Source organism: Diospyros lotus, chromosome 12 (assembly GCF_014633365.1).
Source record: "Diospyros lotus cultivar Yz01 chromosome 12, ASM1463336v1, whole genome shotgun sequence".
Classification (NCBI taxonomy): Eukaryota; Viridiplantae; Streptophyta; class Magnoliopsida; order Ericales; family Ebenaceae; genus Diospyros; species Diospyros lotus.
This window is the reverse complement of record NC_068349.1, coordinates 25,021,128-25,040,898: the sequence shown is the minus strand read 5'-3', so window position 1 is coordinate 25,040,898 and position 19,771 is coordinate 25,021,128. Positions and strand designations below refer to the sequence as shown.

General features: G+C 35.5%; 1 protein-coding gene across 6 annotated transcripts; it reads right to left on the bottom strand.

The window, feature by feature from the left end:
* Positions 1 to 9,560: 9,560 nt before the first annotated feature.
* Positions 9,561 to 13,854, bottom strand: LOC127787190 (uncharacterized). Of its 6 annotated transcripts, XM_052315108.1 has the most exons (7): positions 13,735 to 13,854; positions 13,455 to 13,656; positions 11,911 to 12,190; positions 11,253 to 11,341; positions 10,022 to 10,106; positions 9,850 to 9,944; positions 9,561 to 9,747 (listed from the first exon to the last, which is right to left on the bottom strand). In XM_052315108.1, the coding sequence occupies exons 3-7, from the start codon at positions 12,104 to 12,106 to the stop codon at positions 9,715 to 9,717; spliced, it is 498 nt and encodes a 165-aa protein (XP_052171068.1). In that variant the 5' UTR covers positions 12,107 to 12,190; positions 13,455 to 13,656; positions 13,735 to 13,854; the 3' UTR covers positions 9,561 to 9,714. The 6 variants fall into 6 exon arrangements, 5 of the variants coding, with proteins under 5 accessions (XP_052171068.1, XP_052171067.1, XP_052171070.1 ...); XM_052315107.1 differs by having other exon boundaries at positions 11,911 to 12,284; positions 13,455 to 13,787; XM_052315110.1 differs by having other exon boundaries at positions 10,061 to 10,106; positions 13,455 to 13,787.
* Positions 13,855 to 19,771: the final 5,917 nt, after the last annotated feature.

Here is a 19,771-nt window from a genome sequence, read left to right as displayed (position 1 = left end):
AGATCACAATATCTAGTTCCAATCATCTTCCTAGAACTCTATTTCCTTGCAACGATTGCTCTCAATCCACCATTCATCATGGTGCTTCCGAGTTCTTCTCATCGGGTTGACCACCGACAATTTTACCTAATTCCACAAGTTTACGTGGCACACCGAACCGTAGTCACAACCTCTGTTGACTAGGTCACCTCATCATTCCTTTTACGATCGATATGGCCTATCAAGCAATTCTTTCCTTTTAGGTACTCGATCTCTTCCTCGAACTGATATTCACAACTCATCGTCAAAGTTTTAGACTAGCTATGCTCCATTACCTGAAATCTCATTTACCGAGAATCCACTGACTCTCGCATTCCGTTCTTCAGATCCAATTGACTATCATGATCTCTCTAGATATCGAGTATTCTAGTCCTTAAGCTTCACATTGTTCGTCGTGTCACCCACTCCCAAGATGACTGCGAACCCCGATACAATTCTTTTAAATAGGACTCTCAATCCATACTCAATCCATTTCATTTCGGGTTGATTCTCCGGCCTCGATCAATCATAGCTAGTGGTACACCTCGCTCCTAGACCATTGGGACTTAGACCCTTATAAGGTACAGACCCTACTGGGATGTCCCAGATCTTCAGCATCTAATCATCTCCCAGGCAGTTTGCTACGATGCTTCGATCGACGGGCTTCCCGTACCTTATCGCAAGCCATCCATCAACCATCTGCACGTGGGTCCCTAGATCCAGATCTGTTACTGCGAACACCGAACCAGTAGTGTCGTCACGTTGCTAGGGTTCTTATCCCGTCTTTGCGAGTCACATTGATTGTACCACCGTCACCTCATCAATTGACTTAACTCATACGCCATCACTTGGCCATCTTCGACCTCTTGCTTGACCCAATTCGTTGGATCCCTGATCTACTCATCTTATTTCTGAGATACTAAATGGTCCTCGAAATACTTATCATTCGATCCTAACTCAACATCTAGGCTATGTCATATCAAACTAATCATCCATGACTTAATCATTTTGATAACTACCAACTATCCTATCATTCATCGCAAGGATTTCGACTAATGACCTCAAATCAACAGTCTCTGAATCTCTTGGATCCATAATCATGGTTTATTGAGTCAACCTTACACCTGAATCGGATCTTAACTTCAATAGCTAGATCATTGTACTAGCTTATATTAGGCTTTTACTATTCACCGAGAATAGTAATCGTATACTAGAATAGTGTCTGTATGTGAATAGTACACCAGGTAAGTTCCCAAGAAAGAGAGGTGGGTCACAAATGGACACAATTAAATACCAAGTCTTTCCTTAGCCAGAAATTGCCTAAACATGTACTTCTACTACTCAACACTGAAATCCAGTAACCTCTAAGCTTTCAACCCACAATCCTCAAATTTTCAAATAGGGATCTCGTTTTACGAACCATGAATTTCTTTCCCTTAAGCCTCTAACTGGTTTTGTCAATATCGGATCCACTTAAGTCTCCAATTCGCTCTTCCCTAATTTCCAAATAGGGTTTTAACTTTAATTTCACTATATCCGAGTCACTTTGGGCTTCCAACAATCTTAAGCTCTGATACCAACTGTAACGCCCCACTTTTCCGGGCACGTTATAAATTGGGACAATTCCGGGACAAATTTTTTTTTTCTTTCAAACTTAATTCTAAATCACATCATACCTCGAATCCATCCCAGAATTCCCATACATTAATCTCGAAAGAGAATCACTATACATATCAAATGCGGAAGCAAAGATCGAAACCTGATATCTTAACGTTGATCATAAATCAAATCTTACATCTTCAACATTTCTCAAAACATTCAGAATACATGAGCTACATACATTTCATTCTTCATGCACTCTGCTAAGTGCTGTTTCATGCCTCATTTATCCTTGAATCTGCTACAATCTCCACCTGGAACGTTTGAATATTCCAGGGGCAAAACCCAAGTTAGAGGATGAATCAGGGCATGTCAATATGATGTAAACATTTTCGAGGAACATAAACCAAGCATTTTCCATAAAACTAACTTTAATTGAGGAGTACCACCTACCTTCTCAAGCTTATTGGGCTACCTCGATATCCGTGCCTTGCCTCGTGCATCGCCTCGATTTGTGTGCCAACCTCAAAATTTGCACGAGTCTCTTCAACTTCAGCCTCAAAGCATCCTAATCACCATAATTATTTAAATAAATATTAAAACCCATTTTTTCCATAATTTCTGGCATTTTCTTTAATTTTTCTTCTATTTCTTCCTAATTTCCCTCAATAAATCCAAACTAAATATTTCGAAACTATTTTCTCAAATATTTCTCTACGAAAATTCATAAAATAATATTCTTGAATTTCTGAAATTTTTACAGAATTTTACTCACCTTGACTTAACATATCCGACTTCCTCAGTATGCGTGCCATATTCCCGAAACGCGTGCCCCGGCTGCTTTTCTCACCAAAATCTCCAGAATATCATCGAAACATAATTTCCTATTTTTCTAAAATTTTCTAGAATTTTTACCATCATTTTCCTTTTTTTTTCTTCTTTTTTTTTTTCTTTTTCTTTTTTTCTTTTCCTTCTCTTCTTCCTCCCTCCTCCTTCTTCTTCCTCCCCTGCCTCTACTGCGTGCGCTGCCATGCTCGCGCATGGCCGAGCTCCACCGGCCTTTCTTCCAACGCTCGCCGGCCACCGCGACCACCGTCGTTGGCCTTCGCCGTCTTCCCCAGCTGCTGCGTCGCCGCTGGCCGCCGCTCGCGGCCGCTGATGGCCATGGCTGACATGGCCGCGACCGCCTCCTTCGGTCGCTTCCCGAGCCTTCATCGAGCTCTCATCTCGTTGCCATACCGCCGCTAACCTCCACAACCGACTCCCTCGCTGCTGCCCTGTTCGTTGCCCATCGGCCATGGCCGCTCGAGCTTGCTGGAAGCTCGTGGCCATGGCTGCCGCGAGCTGGATGCTTCCTCGTAGAAAGAATTAAATATGAGGCAACGGAGATGGATGAAGTTGTTAAAAGATTACGACTGCACTATTCAATACCATCTCGGTAAAACTAACATTGTAGTAGATGCCCTAAGCAGGAAAGAAACCATCTGTGTGGCCTGAATGATGTTGGCAGAGTGGAAGCTAGTTGAAACTTTTAGCTTGATGATGGTAGGAGCAATTTCCCAAGGAAACTCTGCCTACACAGCTAGTCGCACGCTACAGCCAGAATTAATGGATCAAATACGACAAGCCTACTCAGAAGACTCTCGGATAAAAATATGGGTTGACGAGCGTGAGCGAGTAAAGAGGCCAGAATTTGAGGTAAGAGAAAACATCATTTGTTTTCAAGGTAGAATATATGTACCTCGTGTGAGGGAATTGCGGAAAATAATTTTGGGAGAAGCCCATCGATCCGGATACTCGATACACTCTGGCGCCACCAAAATGTACCAAGACTTGAAGGTTGTATATTGGTGGTCCGGAATGAAGAAAAGCGTGGCAAGATACGTAAGTTAATGCGACACTTGTCAAAGAATCAAAATCGAGCATAAAAAACTAGGTGGAAGTTTGCAACCGTTAGAAATCCCGGAGTGGAAGTGGGAACATATTACGATGGATTTCGTGACTGGATTACCAAGAAATCCTAAAGGAAATGATGTTATCTGGGTGATAATTGACAGATTGTCTAAGTCTGCTCATTTCTTGGCCATGAAAGTAAGCCAACCGATTAGCAAATTAGCCCAACAGTATGTGAACGAGATCGTTAGGTTGCATGGAGTACCTGTAAGCATTGTATCAGATCGTGACCCGAGATTCACTTCTAGGTTTTGGGAAAGTCTGCAAGAGAGTTTAGGTACTCAACTTAGGCTAAGTACAGCCTATCATCCCCAGAAATATGGTCAATCAGAAAGAACCATTCAAACCCTAGAAGACATGCTGCGAGCTTGCGCTATTGATTTTCCAGGTAGTTGGGAGGAGCATTTGCCATTAGTAGAGTTTACTTACAATAACAGCTACCACAACAGCATTAGAATGGCCCCCTATGAAGCCCTGTACGGACGAAAATGTAAGTCCCCGATATGTTGGACCGAAGTAGGTGAACGTCAAATTTTGGGACTCGAGATAGTTCAGGAAACGACAGAAAAGATAAAGATCATTCAAGGGAGAATTGAGGAAGCTCAGAATCGCCAGAAATCCTACGCAGATATGAGAAGAAGGAAATTGGAGTTCTAAGTAGGCGACAAAGTATACCTAAAGATATCTCCACTAAGAATGGTGACTAGAGGCAACAAGAAAAAGGGCAAGTTAGGCCCCCGGTATATAGGGCCATATGATATAATGGAAAGAATTGGACCAGTCGTGTAACACCCCGCTCCCACTTACGGGTGTTACTCGCGAACAATTACCCAAATTGTCCACCTGCCCAGCCTTAGGTGAAAGGTGGACCATGTTTCAAGATGAAACGCCCTAGGTGGGAACTAGGCTCGCCCTTCCCTTCCCTCATCCCCAGGATTCACTAGCAAAATTGGGCTTTAACCACACCGTATTGGCTAAAAAAAGAAAACTCATGAAAATGCCCAACTGTCATTTCTTATTTATATTTAATTCTTTTCCATCCAAGAATTTTACCGGGCTCCATAAACCACCATTTAAAACATCCATTGATTGATTACCAATTTTGGAGGAAAAACTCATCATTTTCAATTTTCCAAAATTTCGACATTTTCTCCAAAAATGCCTGAAAATCCCTTTATTTTGAAAATTCCTTCGGGGCCCAAATTCAATTAAGAAATACCCCAAAATTCCCCAATTTTTTCAATTTTTTTTTTAAAAATTGGCCGGCGGGGTCCGCTGGCATGCCTGGGGCCCGAGCAGGGCCCCACTAGCTGCTGGCCGTGCATGCCACGCGCCCTCCCCCGCGCCCTGGCGCGCGGCCGCCTGCGCCCGCGCCCACCCGCGCGCGCACGGGCCCGCCTGGGCGCGCTTGGCCGCCCGCGGCCGGCTGCTGGCCCCTGCTACTCTTCAGCTCTCTTTTTTTTTCCAAACTCTCCAGATCTCATTTCTGAAATATATGGCTCCTAATTCCAAAATTTGGCCTCCAAAAACCCTCAAAAATTTATCCAACTAGATGCCTTTTACACTAGACAAAAATACATCTTTCCTTCAAGTCTCACACTTTGGGTTCTATGTTAGGCCAAATTTATTCAAAAATTTCAGAATTAAAAATCAATAAATATACACCCCAACTTCAATTTTTTTTTTCCATAAATAAAGCTTATACACTCTCTTGATGCTTAATACAACATACAACACAAATGAAAATACATATAGCTTAAGGCTTTATCGAGCCATTACAACACATCCTTGAAACTTCTCATTCATCCATAAGCTTTCCCCTTTTGCCTTGCTCTTTCTCATGCCTTGACATCCTACATGTGAGGGTAAAAACCTCATGAGCTATTAAGCTCAATAAGGGTGCTTATGCAATAAGTATGAACATAAACATAAATCATGTAATGGCATGTGCATGAAAATGTAGTTAGGTCTTCCATGCTCTCACAACCTTTCAAGGTTTGAAGCCTTAACCTACCCCTTTCCACCATGTATCTTAACAATCCCTATGGTCATAGCTATTATGTACATGAAGAGCATGCTTAATACAACATGAAAAGTTTATAAACATACTTACAACCATGCAAGGCCACCATCCCATGGGGCCATCCCTTACCTTTATTTTTTTAGCTTCCTTCAAGGTTCTTCAAGCTCCATCAAGCTTCCATGGCCACTCTCCTATTTTTCCCAAACCTCTAGGCTTCTTCTCATTCCTCTCTTCTTCTCCTTCTTCTTCTTCTTCTTCTTCCTTTCTCTCTCTTCATTTGCAATCCATTCAAAATGAAAAATGGAAGACTTAGCATCTTCCAAATACCCTTTTATCTCTAACAACTTCAAGGTTAGATCCTAACCCTTGGATCTTCCTTCACTTTATGAGAATAAATCCCCACCTTCCAAACTAGCACAATCCATGTGCTCTTGTCTTCTTTAATCTCCACCATTAGATTTCTTTTACTTTTGAAGACTAGATCTCAACCATTCAAATCCCTTTACATGTGGCAATCCATGCCACTTCTCTTGAATCATCTCAACCATTAGATTTTCAAGACTTAATCTCCTCCCTTGGATCAAGTCTTCCATGCCAAAATAGTTATTTTTCTCATTTATTTTTAAGGGGACTAATTTCATGCCATCACTTGAAAGACCACTTGAGAGACATAATTCATTTCCATAATGAATTAATTAAATGCCACCATTTTCCAACCATTAATGCATGACTATTTTCTTTTCCTTTTGCATTTTCTTTTTAAGCAACATTATCATTGCCTTCATTAAATGCTAGAATGACTAATATCATTTCCTTTACATTTATTTAACTCTTCATTTAAATTGGACCACCACTTGCCAAGTGTCACTCCATGACACCATTCTTGGCTTCCAAGCTTTAATCTCATCCATCCATGTGGCATCCCCACATTTATTCACCAAATTTAGGGAAAATTAATTATTTTCTCACATAATTCAATATTCACCATTTTCCCTATTTCCATAATTAAATTCCTTTATGGAATTAAATTCCAAATTCCAAAATACCCTTTGTGAATTTATTAATCCCTTATCTCCACATAATTACAAAATTGGAATTTAATTCACCTACTCACCTAATTCCACATAGGAATTATTTTCAATTTACCAAAATACCCTTTTTATTGGATTTCACTATCAAAATTACCAAAATACCCCTCTCATAGGGCACCCTCAATCTCAAGGATCCAACACCTTCTCATGGGCATTTTTGGAATTTTCTCACTTTCTTTCTCATTCTTTTAACACCGGTAACACCGGGTGTTACAAGTCGCTTATCGACTTACTCTACACCTAGCCCTATCAAACTTCCATGATGTGTTTCATGTATCACAACTTCGAAAGCATGAGCCAGATCCCTCACAAGTAATGCCAGTTGAAGCTATCGAAATTTAAGAAAATCTTTCATACGTCGAGAAATCGGTCAGTATTTTGGATCGTAGGGATCAAGTCCTAAGGAATAAGTTAATTCCCCTTGTTCAAGTTTTGTGGAGAAACCCGGTAAGTGAGGAGATAACTTGGGAACGAGAAGAAGACATGAAGCTAAATTTTCCATACCTATTTGAAAATTTATAGTAATGATCAAATTTCGAGAATGAAATTTTTGTAAGGAAAGGAGAAGGTAATACCCTAAGTCGTTATGAATAAATTTAATATTATATTTAGTTTAATATATGATATGTAATTAAATTATTTAGCTATTATTTAGATAAATAAATTATACTTATATTTATGCTTAAGCCCAAAATTATATGTAAATATAAGTATGTGTAAATGGAAATAAGTATGTATATAGCTAGCTGTAGATAATGTATGTATGTATGTATCTCGTATGTATATATGGTATATATATATATATAAAATCAGAAAATCGCAGGAAATCCGGGCAGGCGCACGGCCGAGCATGGCCGCGCCTGCAACCGGCCGATAGGAGGTAAGGGGGGCTTTAAATGCTCCCCAAGGCATCGGTAGTAGCTTCTAGGGCACGTGGGTGCTTCGATGGGACGTCCCGCGGCGGAATTTGGCTATAAATAGCCGAAGTCGAAGGGAGCTTCTCATCCAAAAGTTTTGAGGCATAGATCGGTCGATTAGGAGAGTGTTTGAGAGATTTGAGAGCGGGGTCTTGGTCTTTGCTTCGTGGGTAGCATTTCTGGTAACTTTGGTGGCCAACGGAGCTGTGAAGAAGGAGGATTCAAGCACGCCGGAGTTTTGAAGCTTCGTCGGAGCTGAGGGGTATTTCGGTCGATTCAAGGTAAGTTCGACCTTTTTTTTTTGTTGATTTTTGTACCATTGTGTTCGTAATATCAAGTCTAGAGGATAAGAGGAGAAAAATCAAGTTTTGAGGTCGGATCGCCGACCGGCGGCGAGAATGTTCGCCGGGGAAGAAGACCCCAGTTGAGCGCGTGTAGCCACACGCCCGCGAGTAGGGAGAAGGCGCGTGGCCTTCACGCGCCCGATAGAAAAAGAAAATAAAGAAAAGAAAATAAAATAAAATAAAGAAAAGAAAATAAAATAAAATAAAAATAAAAGAAATAAAATTTTGTAAAAATTTTATTTAAGTCTTGGATATTGTTTATGTCCTATTTTGTAAAAACATTTCTAGAAAATGCTAATTTTATTAATTATTTAAGTGATTTTTCTATTATGGAAATAAAGAAAAAATAGAACTTTAATTTGGAAAATTTCAAGAAAATTTCAAAATGTTAGAAGTATTATTTAAGAAATATTAGTGAAGGGAAATCGAATAATATGAAATTTTAGATAATTATTATGTAATAGTTATTTAATTAGGGAATTTGGTTATTATGGAAATAAGGAAAAAATAGGAATTTAAGTTGAAAAAATTTCAAGAAAATTCCAGAGTTTCAGAAATATTATTTAAAGAATTCTAGTAGAGAAAAATTAGACTTTATGAAAGTCTAAATAATTTTTATGCAATTTTTGGAGAAATAAGGCTTAGAAATAAAGAAAAATTATAGAAATTATGGAAAAATAGTGAAATGACATTCTAAAAATAAATTGGTGTTTTAGGAACCCTTGAGGGCAAGAAGATTGAGAAATAGCCGCTCGACACAATTTTCGAGGCCGACACATCTTTCGAGGCAACTTAGCAGTAAGTGTACTGTTTCAATCTTAATACGATTATATCTTTAAGAATGCCTACGTCATATTGACATACTATGATATGTACCCATCACGTAGATTGCATCCATAACATGACTATGAAATGCATAAATACACGTTGATGTTGTTAATCACACGCATATGAGGCCGTAGGGAGTACGAACTAGCACCGCTGCCTTACCAAGGGTGCACCCATACACCTCGGCTTCGAAAGAGGTGGCTGCTAAAATGGTAGGTAGCATGAGGGGTGCAGTTGACACCTACGATGAAAGACATTGCATACACTCATGACATAGCATTATGTACCCTACTTAGATGGTTCATATCATCTAACTTGGGTTCGCCCTTGGAACATTCAACGTTTCAGTCGGGACTTACAACGATGATACCGAGGTTGGAGATGTGTAGTGATGCGAGACATCCAGAATCGAGGGAATGTGCCATGTTATATGAATAGTTTAAAAATTTTGTACAATTGTTTTATTTTCAGAAGTTTATGTAATAACTTTGTAATAAATATTATGTCCAGTTATTCATGTATGTATTACCATGAGCAGGTTCGATTCAGCTTCCGCTTTGTATTTATTTTCTAGTGTAAACATCTCGTCTAGCACTAGATAAGGTCTTAGGGAATTTTGGAGATAATGTTAAAAATATATATATATATAGGCCAAATTTTCTAAGGCATAACACGCCCTGAGCAGGTGGGCTGTTACATCATGAGTATAACTAATAACTAAAACTATTGAAAGTCCAAATAAAAATAATTAACGAACTGCTTAGATCCTTAAAAAAAATTACAAATATGCAAAACTGAAAAAATTGTAATTGGTCCACAGTAATAGAAAGTGTTAAAAACAATTGGAACAACTTTGACACACGTAGACTAAATACAATAGAACCTGCACTCTTTTGCAATGCTTATGTAGAATGTTATAAAACTAATCAGCCACGTGCAACTCATCCAAAGACTATAACTCCACCAAACCTAACCTGATAGAATGACATGGTGTACAAGAGATGCAAAAGAAAAACATTGATCACTTCCCATACAAGCAGTTTAGGTGCCAATCAAATTAAATACCAACTATTTACCTCGTTGTATGCTTCAAAGTTGTAAGCAAAAATGACAAGGTGAGGACAAAGAGCCTTGGCATCTCTAAGAAACATTCCACCCCGTACTCCGAAGACTAGAAAAAAAAAAATTAATGAACAAAAAAGAGAAACCCATGCCAAATAGCTGGGGTAATTATATCAAGAAACTAACCAAAACCACGAGCAAGGTAGTTTAGAGATGAAATTTCACCAGTTCCGCGTGGATTGTCAGAATGGCAAATAGCAACAGGCTTACCCTGTAACTCCAAATGGTTACCAATGAGACCAAAAAAAAAAAAAAATAGTCTTGGAAAAGAACCACCCACAAAGACATTGCAAACTTTATAGTATGTTCTAATACCAATTTTTTAATTGCTTTTAACGTCATGGATTTTTCCAAGAATATCACATGCATAATTATAGTATATCTAGTAATCCAAAATCACAATAAAGAAAGAAACAAAATAGTCACACATTAATTGACACGTGATTTATTTGGAAAATTAGGGACTGATGCAAATCTAAAATCAAATGAAGCATTATTACATGGATAATAAATTATTTGGTAGTCCATAACTCAAAAACTATCAAATATCCAAACAAACTTAATTTCATGTTTCTAGGTCATACTATACAAATTTGCTATAACAAATAAACCAATTTACCATGTATCCTCAAACAACAAAAAATTGAGACTCAAAACGCTCAACATTATATCAACACAGCCCAATACACCGAATCATATGATCATTCAAATCTAGTGAATATCAAATTAAAAGGTTGTGACCAAAAAACATAAGATATATCAAGTTAGAATTTTCCATTTTCTTCAAATCTACTTTAAATTTCTTTTTGCTTGTAATAGGAATTCTTGAAGACTTGTACCATGACTTCAAATATTTCAAAATCATCTCTAAAACAAAAAAAAAAAAACATATGTTTTTTGTTTGCAAAATTTTCAGACAGTAAAATTAACATGAAAAACTAATAACATGACAATCCACATGGTTATGAATTTTGAAATGGTCATGAGTATAACTAATAACTAAAACTACTGAAACTCCAAATAAAAGTAATTAATGAACTCTTTAGATCCTTAAAAGAAACTACAAATATACAAAATTGACAAAATTGTAGTTCTTCCACTATCATAGAATGTGTTAAAAGCAATTGGAACAACTTTGACACATAAACTATATACAACACAACCTGCACTCTTTTGCAATTCTTATGTAGAATTTTATAAAACTGAACAGCCACCTGCAACTAATCCAAAGACTATTAACTCCACCAAACCTAACCTGATAGAATGACATGGTGTACAAGAGATGCAAAAGAAAAACGTTGACCCCTTCCTATTCATGCAGTTTAGGTGCCAATCAAATTAAATGTCAACTCCTTACCTCTTCGTATGCTTCAAAGTTGAAAGCAAAATTGACAAGGTGAGGACAAAGAGCCTTCGCATCTCTAAGAAACATTCCAGTCTGTACTCCTGAGAGTAGAAAAAATATTAACGAACAAAAAAGAGAAACCAAATCCAAACAGATGGGGTAATTATGTCAGGAAACCAACCATAACCACGGGCATCGTAGTTTGTAGATGAAATTTCAACAATTACGCGCAGATTGTCAGAATGGCAGATAGAAACAGGCTTATCCTTTAATTCTAAATGGTTCCTAATAGGCACTAAGACAAAGAAAAACACATTCCTGGGAAAGAATCATCCACAAAGACATTGCAAACTTTACAATTTGTTCTAATACCAGTTGAAAATTGCATTTGATGTCATGGATTTTTCCAAGAATATCACATGCATAATTGTAGTATACGTAGTAATCCAAAATCACATGAAAGAAAGAAACAAAATAGTCACACATAATTTGACACATGATTTATTTGGAAAATCATAGACTAATGCAAATCTAAAATCATATGAAGCATTATTATATGGATAATAAATTTTTTGGACACCCATAAATCAAAAACTGTCAAATTTGCTAACAAGCTCAGTTTCATGTTTCCAAGTCACACTATTCAAATTTGCCATAACAGATAATTTACCTGAAACAGAAGGTTGAGATGGGTTAGCTTGATTATGAATTTCAGCTGTGTTCCCACCAATTATATAAACATCACTTCCTTTATCTAACTTCCCTTCACTATATTCTCTTTCAATGCACACAAGCCCCTGACTGACTGCTATTGCAATATTCTTGCCCACGCTGTCATCCCCGCCCGTTGGCTCTGAGTGTTGCATGGATCCACATGGTTCAAATAAATTAGTTTTCTTAATCTGTGCAAGCTTTTGCAGAAGGATCCTCCGATTTAGGTTCTATTTGACCTGTCACACGATTTTCAGAATCACTAGAGACCAGGCTGCTTTCCAGAACAAAAAAAGCAGATATCTTTGGTTGGTTATGAGCTTCACTAGCAATCTGGTCCAGTTGGTAAGGAACGCCAGCAAACAACACAAAGAAACATGAATTATATCAAATCCTATATTGCATCATAAACTGCAAAGTTTATAACATGGCTCCTGTACCAAAATACAAATTTTTTTTGAAAGAGCAATCAAGACAATAAGAAACATAGTCTTCAAATATGCTAGACTATCTATCTTCCTAAGATTTCTCAATGCACGTAACCGTTGCTACTCATTATTCACAATTTTAATACGCTTAGATCATGCTTCAAGGATTATCCACATAACAGAAACACTGCAATTGAAAATACAATAAATGGAATTAATAGAGGACTAATCAAAATGACTTCCCTCCCTAACATTTGGAGATCAACCTTCTTTTCTTTTCTCAACTTACATAGAATCAAGTGTGGCAATTAGAAAAAGGGATGTCAATTCAAAACTGCTTAGGAAATAAAAAAAGTCAAGCAAAGATTAAAACATACAGCTTAACAGTTTATTTGCAGCAATAGAATCCATCAGCCATGAAGGTTTCACTATTGGTAATCCACCACTAAAGGACCTGGATAAATTACCAACAATAAAAATTAAAGAAGTTCAAGAAAAGCTAAATGATCAGTTTTGAATGTCTAAGACCAGGCAATGTGCACCTCAGGTTCTTGATTTTACTGTCTAGAAGGTTACTACATATGATATGAGTAACATGATGCCTTGAAAAATAGTTCCCAAGGCGTCTTCCATGCTTGAGCATATACCCTCGCCGCTCCCGTTAAGATTCCACGTAAAAGAGAACTTTCAAATTTTTTGGAAACACCTCTGGGCATTTAGTGAATATTACAAAGTACATCGAGACCTAAATGATGGCACAGTAAATCCATCAACACATTGTCTATGTCAATTTGAACACAATGGAATCGAGAGGAGATCTCGAGAATTTTCAACCATTAGAGAGAGGAAGGAAACTTGCTTGTGAAGATTGCAATTCAACAAAGAAGTAGCGATTTGAAAGACCAGTAAATTTGAAACAGGAATTATTTATTTCCTAATTCAATTATTTACGTATTTTCCTAAATTTCTTCCAGTTATTCCTTCTGTACTCGGATATGTGACTAATTTGGCTATACCAGCATGCGAAAACCATCAACAAAGGCAATCAAAGTACAAAGAGGGAGAGAGAGAGGACCTGGTGGGATCAGAGAAAGGCGAAATGCGAAAGGATGAGCGGGAGGAAGAACGAGAATTGGAACCCCAAGCCATGCCTAGGGTTTTCTGAGTAGTCTTCTTATTCTTTTTGTTGTCGTTACTCGAAGGGCTTGAAGAGGGCGAATTGAAGCTTTGCTTCGATCTAGATCCAGAGTTGGCAGAGCGAGTGGAGTTGAAGCTCACTGTCTATTTCAATTTGAACAAATTGGGATAGAGATGAGATCTCGAGAATTTTCAATCGTTAGAGAGAGGAAGGAAACTTGCCTGCGAAGACTGCTATTCGACGAAGCAGTCGCGATTTGAATGAAGCAACAACTAGGCGACCGCTTTTATACTCATTTTGGGCGCTCACCGCAACCGCCCGTGCCCGTGGTCTTGCTTGCGCTCGCACTCAAATTTCTTCTTGTGCAACTTCATAATATAAATTAATTAATTACATATGAATTTTTTTAAAAAAATGAAACTTCATATTATAAATTATCAAATTATGAATAATTAATTTATATCAAATTAATATAAAATTTTATATTTAAAACTTTAATTCTGTACTAGTTTTACAATAAAGTTAAACTTAAATAATTAATCTTATATGTATTAATTATTTTATCTTTCTTCCAATTTTAGAGGATAATTAGTTGTGGAAAATGTTTTTCAATTTTTATATCAAATTTTCTATAAAAAAATTTAAAAATCAATATTAATCTAAAAGATTAGCATATATAATTGAAATAAAGAAGTTTTTATTTTGTGCAATTATAATGTTTATTAGGGAAAGAAAGTAAGATGAATTGGAAAAACAATCGTAGAAAAACTACAATCACTAAATTTTAATTTTTGTCACTACAACCACTAAATTTTAATTTTTATTACAATTTTAATTTGTGGAAAAACTACAATCACTAAATTTGTCTGTTAGTAAATTACTTTAGGATATTATTTTAAATCTTAATACTCGTTTTCTGCAAACCAATAATACTTCATTTGATAGGTAATTATAAGAATGAAATTAATTTTGTTTTCATTTGAACAAAATAATACTTCATATTGAAATTGATATATGTTGAAAACTATAACCTTGACTCATGACTTAGGAATTAAGCCAATAGATATTTTTCATCATCAAAACTAATATACAAAAGTGAAACAACAATAAGAATGTTGTTTAGGTCTTTATTAGATAGTCTTGAATTTGTCAGCTAGTAAAGGCTAATAAGTGGTTAATTGGGTCTGTATGGATTGTGTTTATTCTGTGGCCAGTGTGCCAATGTTATATGTTATGCATGTCTGGGCTATGCAAGCCTAGAGATCAATTGTTGTGTAGCAGGTTGAGGTTTTGTTATATATGGAATACCCTAAGTCACATTAAATAAATTAAATTAATTTAGTCTATATGATATTAAGTTTATGTAATTGATTTGGTTTAAATTAATTATGTTTATATGATTAGCTTAAGTATGTATGTGAAATATAAATAAATGTATAAATATGTAAATAAAAAATAGTAAGATTAATGTGATTGAATTTAAGATTAAAAGAAATCATTTTATGTAAATGTAAGTATATATGCAAATATGTATATCGTGTATATATATATATGTAAAAAAAAAAATCAAGAAAAATCCAGAAAATTCGGAAGTTGCAGGCAGCGCGCATGGCCGCCTGCAACCGGGAATTAATAAGGCTAGGGGGGGTTTTAATGGCGATTGATCAGTGGTATGGCCTTCCCGGCCACGTGGGCTTCGATTTGACATGAGCGGCGTGCTTTTTCGGCTATAAATAGCCCAGTTCGCACAAGCCAACCCATCCGAAAATTGTAAAGCTTAGATCGGTCGATTGGGAGAGGGTTGGAGAGATTTGAGAGTAGGGTTCTAATCTTCTAGTCGTGGGCTTCGTTTCTGGAGAATTTGGAGGCCAACGGAGTAGAGGAGAACGCGAATCGAAGTTTTGCCGGAAAACGCGCGACTCGTCGGAGCCGAGGGATATTCGGCCGATTCGAGGTAAGTTCGATCCTATTTTTTTGTAATTTTTGTATCAATGTGTTCGTAATGTCGAGATTTAGAGATTAGGAGTAGAAAAATCGAGTTTAGAGGTCAAATGGCCGGCCGGCGGTGAAGTTCTCGCCGGAGAAGAAGAACCAGTCGGGCGCGTGAGCTGCACGCGCCCGCGAGTGGGAAGAAGGCGCGTGCGGCTCACGCGCCCGTCAAGAAATTTAAAAAAAAAAAGAGTAAAATTTTGAATTTTTTATTATTAAATTTGAAATGTTGTTTATGGTATATTGGTAAAGCAATTTTATGAAATTATGGTATATTGGTAAAGCAATTTTCTGAAAATGCCAAAATTATTAATTATTTAAGTAGATTTTTCTATTATGGAAATAAAGAAAAATAGGATTTTAATTCTGAAAATTCCAAGAAAATTTCAGAATGTCATAAGTGTTATTTAAGAAATATTAGTGAAAATAAATTGAATAAAATGAAATATTAGGTAATTATTATGAAATTTAAGTAGATTTTTTTTCTATTATAGAAATAAAGAAAAATAGGATTTTAATTCTGAAAATTCCAAGAAAAATTCCAGAATACTAAGAATATATTTAAGGAATATTGGTAAAAAGAAAGTAAATTTTCATGAAGCCTAGATAATTATTATGTAATTTTGGAAGAAATTAAGCTTAGGAATAAAAGAAAAATGGAAAGAAATTATGAAAAACTAGAAAAATGGTATTCTAAACATAAATCTATGCTGTAGGGGTCCTTGTGAGCAAGGAGATTAAGGGATAGCTGCTTGGCACGTAGTTCGAGACAAATTAGCTGTAAGTATGCTGCCCGAATTTAATATAATTATAAATGTAATTGCTCTTATCATATTGGCATGCTATGATATGAAATCATCACGTAGACTGCATCAATGGCATGACTATGAAATGCACACATGCATAACGATATTGTCGATCACACGCATATGAGTCCGTAGGGAATACGAACTGGCACCGCTGACCTATCAAGGGTGCACCCATACACCCCGGTCTCGAATGAGGTGGCCGCTAAAATGATAGGCAGCATGAGGGGTGTAGTTGAAACCTACGATGAAAGACATTGCATACACTCATAGCATTGCATTTGGTATTCTTACTTAGATGATTCATCATCTAACATGGGTTCGCCCCTAGAACATTCAACGTTCCAGCCGGGACTTGCAGAGATGGTTCAGAGATTGGTGATGTGTAGTGACACGAGACATCAAGATGCGAGTAAATGTACCATGTTATAATATGATTAGTTTAAGATTTATGAAAATTGTTCCATCATCAAACGTTTTATGTATTAACTTGTATTAAATGCCATGTACAATTATTAAATTATACATTACCATGAGCAGGTTCGATTCAGCTTCCGCTTTGCATTTTTTTTCTAGTCTAGATATCTCATTTGGCACTAGATACGGTCTTAGGGAATTTTAAAATAATGTTAAAAAAAAAAATTTAACCAAATTTCCTGAGGCATAACACGCCCGAGAAGGCAGGCTGTTACAATATATGTCGGGATGACAAGGTTTTTCAATCAGTTTTCTCTTGGTATTTATCAGTGGCACGCATGATATGACGCATGATATGTTCTTCCAGATCAGGTTGTCTCTATTTCAATAGGGCAATCGCTTTAGTTCTTTGGGGACATGGGTGGGGGCCTTAAAGTATCCATTCATAAGTTACTTTTATTTTTCAAATAAAATCTGATTGGTAAATTTGAAAAATATTTTTCAAATATTTATTTTTTCATATAATAAATATTTTATTTTTAGTTTTCTAAATTGTTTTATTGTTGAAAATATCTCAATAGAGACATATAAATTTGGGAATAATAATGATTTCATTCATATAATTTCATAATTTATATGAAATATTAGTTGAGGGATTACTATATAAAAGAGTCTCATAATAAGTCTCTAATCACTTGTTATTAAAATTATAAATTTGTTGATAGGCATGAGTAGTATGGACTAATTTGAAATAAAAGAAAAGATCCCATTAGGTGCCATAGCCTTGTTTATATAAATCATACTTGTGTGAGGTGCCCTAGAAAAATCAATCCTATTACTAATGTGTTTATGAAAAACTTGTTAGTTTGAGAGGGAGAGAATTAAGCTCCACAAAAATTACCTTTTAAAATTGCAATGTTATAAATGAACACATAAATGAATACATATAAGATTAATTTGAAAAATAAGTATCCATTCATAAGTTACCTTTATTTTTCAAATAAAATATGATTGGTAAATTTGAAAAATATTTTTCAAATATTTATTTTTTCATATAGTAAATATATAATAAATATTTTATTTTTAGTTTTCTAAATTGTTTTATTTTTGAAAATATCTTAATAGAGACATATAAATTTAGGAATAATAATGATTTCATTCATATAATTTCAGAATTTATATGAAATATTAGTTGAGGGATTACTATATAAAAGAGTCTCGTAATAAGTCTCTAATCACTTGTTATTAAAATTATAAATTTGTTGATAGGCATGAGTAGTATGGACTAATTTGAAATAATTTATAGTGATTCGGCCAATTGTATGTCCAGTTTGAGATTTGTTTTGAGTGCATTAAATGCAGTTTAAGATTGCATTAAATGCGACCCAATGACTAGAAATTTCAAATTTTCAAGTTGCGCGAAAATTCTCCTTCTTTTCAACACTGAAAAAACACAAATGGCTACAAATTGATTGTATAAATATCAAAGTACCTTATATTTGTTCAACATTTTTAAAAAGAATAATGCTAGGAGTCATGGTCTTTTTAACCTCTTTCAATAAAGAAGGATTACATGACTAATGACACCGTCATCAATAATGACTCATAGCATGACACCGCCACACTTTTAAAACGGTATCATTAGTATTATCACTTTATTTTGATGAAAGTTTTGGTATTAACATGGATTCCCTATAAAGGCAAGAAAAGCTAATAAATAATGAACAACCAATAAGTTTGGCACTTGTATTGAAATGATAGGCATGGCTTGTTGGCACATATTCAGGGAAGCATTTGATGCTCCACTGGCCACCCTTCTCAGCCACTGTCAAGCATGCGTGGTATACCCTCAACAACACTTGCCATCAATCATAAATAATGAAAATGACCTTTTTTCAATATCAAAAATCATTAAATATCTTAATTATTAAATATTAAAAATTATTATTTTAAATTTTTATAAGTTCATTGTATGAATATATCCGTTTTTATAAGTGATACATCATGTGGATCATCGATTGATAATATTTGAATAGGTTGATTAGTTTGTTGTGTTTTATCAATAATTAAAAAATATAGATTTCGGTCTTTAATGTGTAAAATATCAAAATTTTGTATTTCAACTATTAAAAACTGTTGTATCTTTAATGATGTTAAATTCTCCTTTTCAACACTCTCGCGCGAAATCTATACACAAAAATAAATCCAAGAAAAGATTATACACATGTATTTATAGTGGTTCGACCAATTATAAATCTAGTTTGAGATTTGTTTCCAATGCATTAAATACGGTTTAAGGTTACATTAAATGCGACCCAATGACTAGAAATTTCAAATTTTCAAGTCGTGTGCGTGACGTTACTCAAGTAATGTTATAATGTTTGTCGGGTAACAATCTATGTATTTTTTCAAATTTAAAATTCATTCATTAGTTACTTGAATAAGATTTTGAAACTCTATTTATTTGTTTATTACTAAAGGAATACAAAACATTACTTTGAGTAAGATTTAGAGACTCTCTATTTCTTAAGGAATTAGTTGAGTACTAATTAAAGCTGGCTCAATGGGGGCCTTAGACGAAAAAGTTTATCGGGAATTTCTCAAGAGTATTAATTTTTTTTGTAAAAAAATAAATAATACACCTTTCTACAGGAAAAAGTTTGTCAAGGCCTTCTCAAGTGTATTAAGAAGCAAAGAAGATAAACTCACCTCACAGTGATACAGTCTTCACGGGCACCTCGCCAATTACGTAAAAATATCAAAGATTCAAGGAAAATGAAACAATGAAAACCATATAATAATTGTTATTGCTTTTGATTGGAAGTTTGTAATTGACAAATTTTTTTTTAGGGCTACAATTGAAAAATTAATAATCAAAAATAAATTTATAGTCTTAAAGTCTATGGGATATTCAAGAAGAAACGATAAAAATTAGGAATAATGGGAAGAGAACGTAAAAATTGGAAAGAGAAAATAGGGAAGACAAAATGTTGTAAATTGATTGTTAGGCTGGGTGTCCGTATATCTGTGTGAAATTTGGAC

Bases quoted from the DNA above. Each gene is read 5' to 3' on its own strand.
- LOC127787190 (XM_052315108.1), bottom strand. From the start codon at position 12,106: ATGCAACACTCAGAGCCAACGGGCGGGGATGACAGCGTGGGCAAGAAT. The intron at 10,107-11,252 runs GTAAGGAGTTGA...TTGGAGTTACAG, and splicing joins ACTTTGAAGCATACGAAGAG to GGTAAGCCTGTTGCTATTTG. The intron at 9,748-9,849 runs GTAAATAGTTGG...TCATTCTATCAG, and splicing joins ACTTTGAAGCATACAACGAG to GTTAGGTTTGGTGGAGTTAT.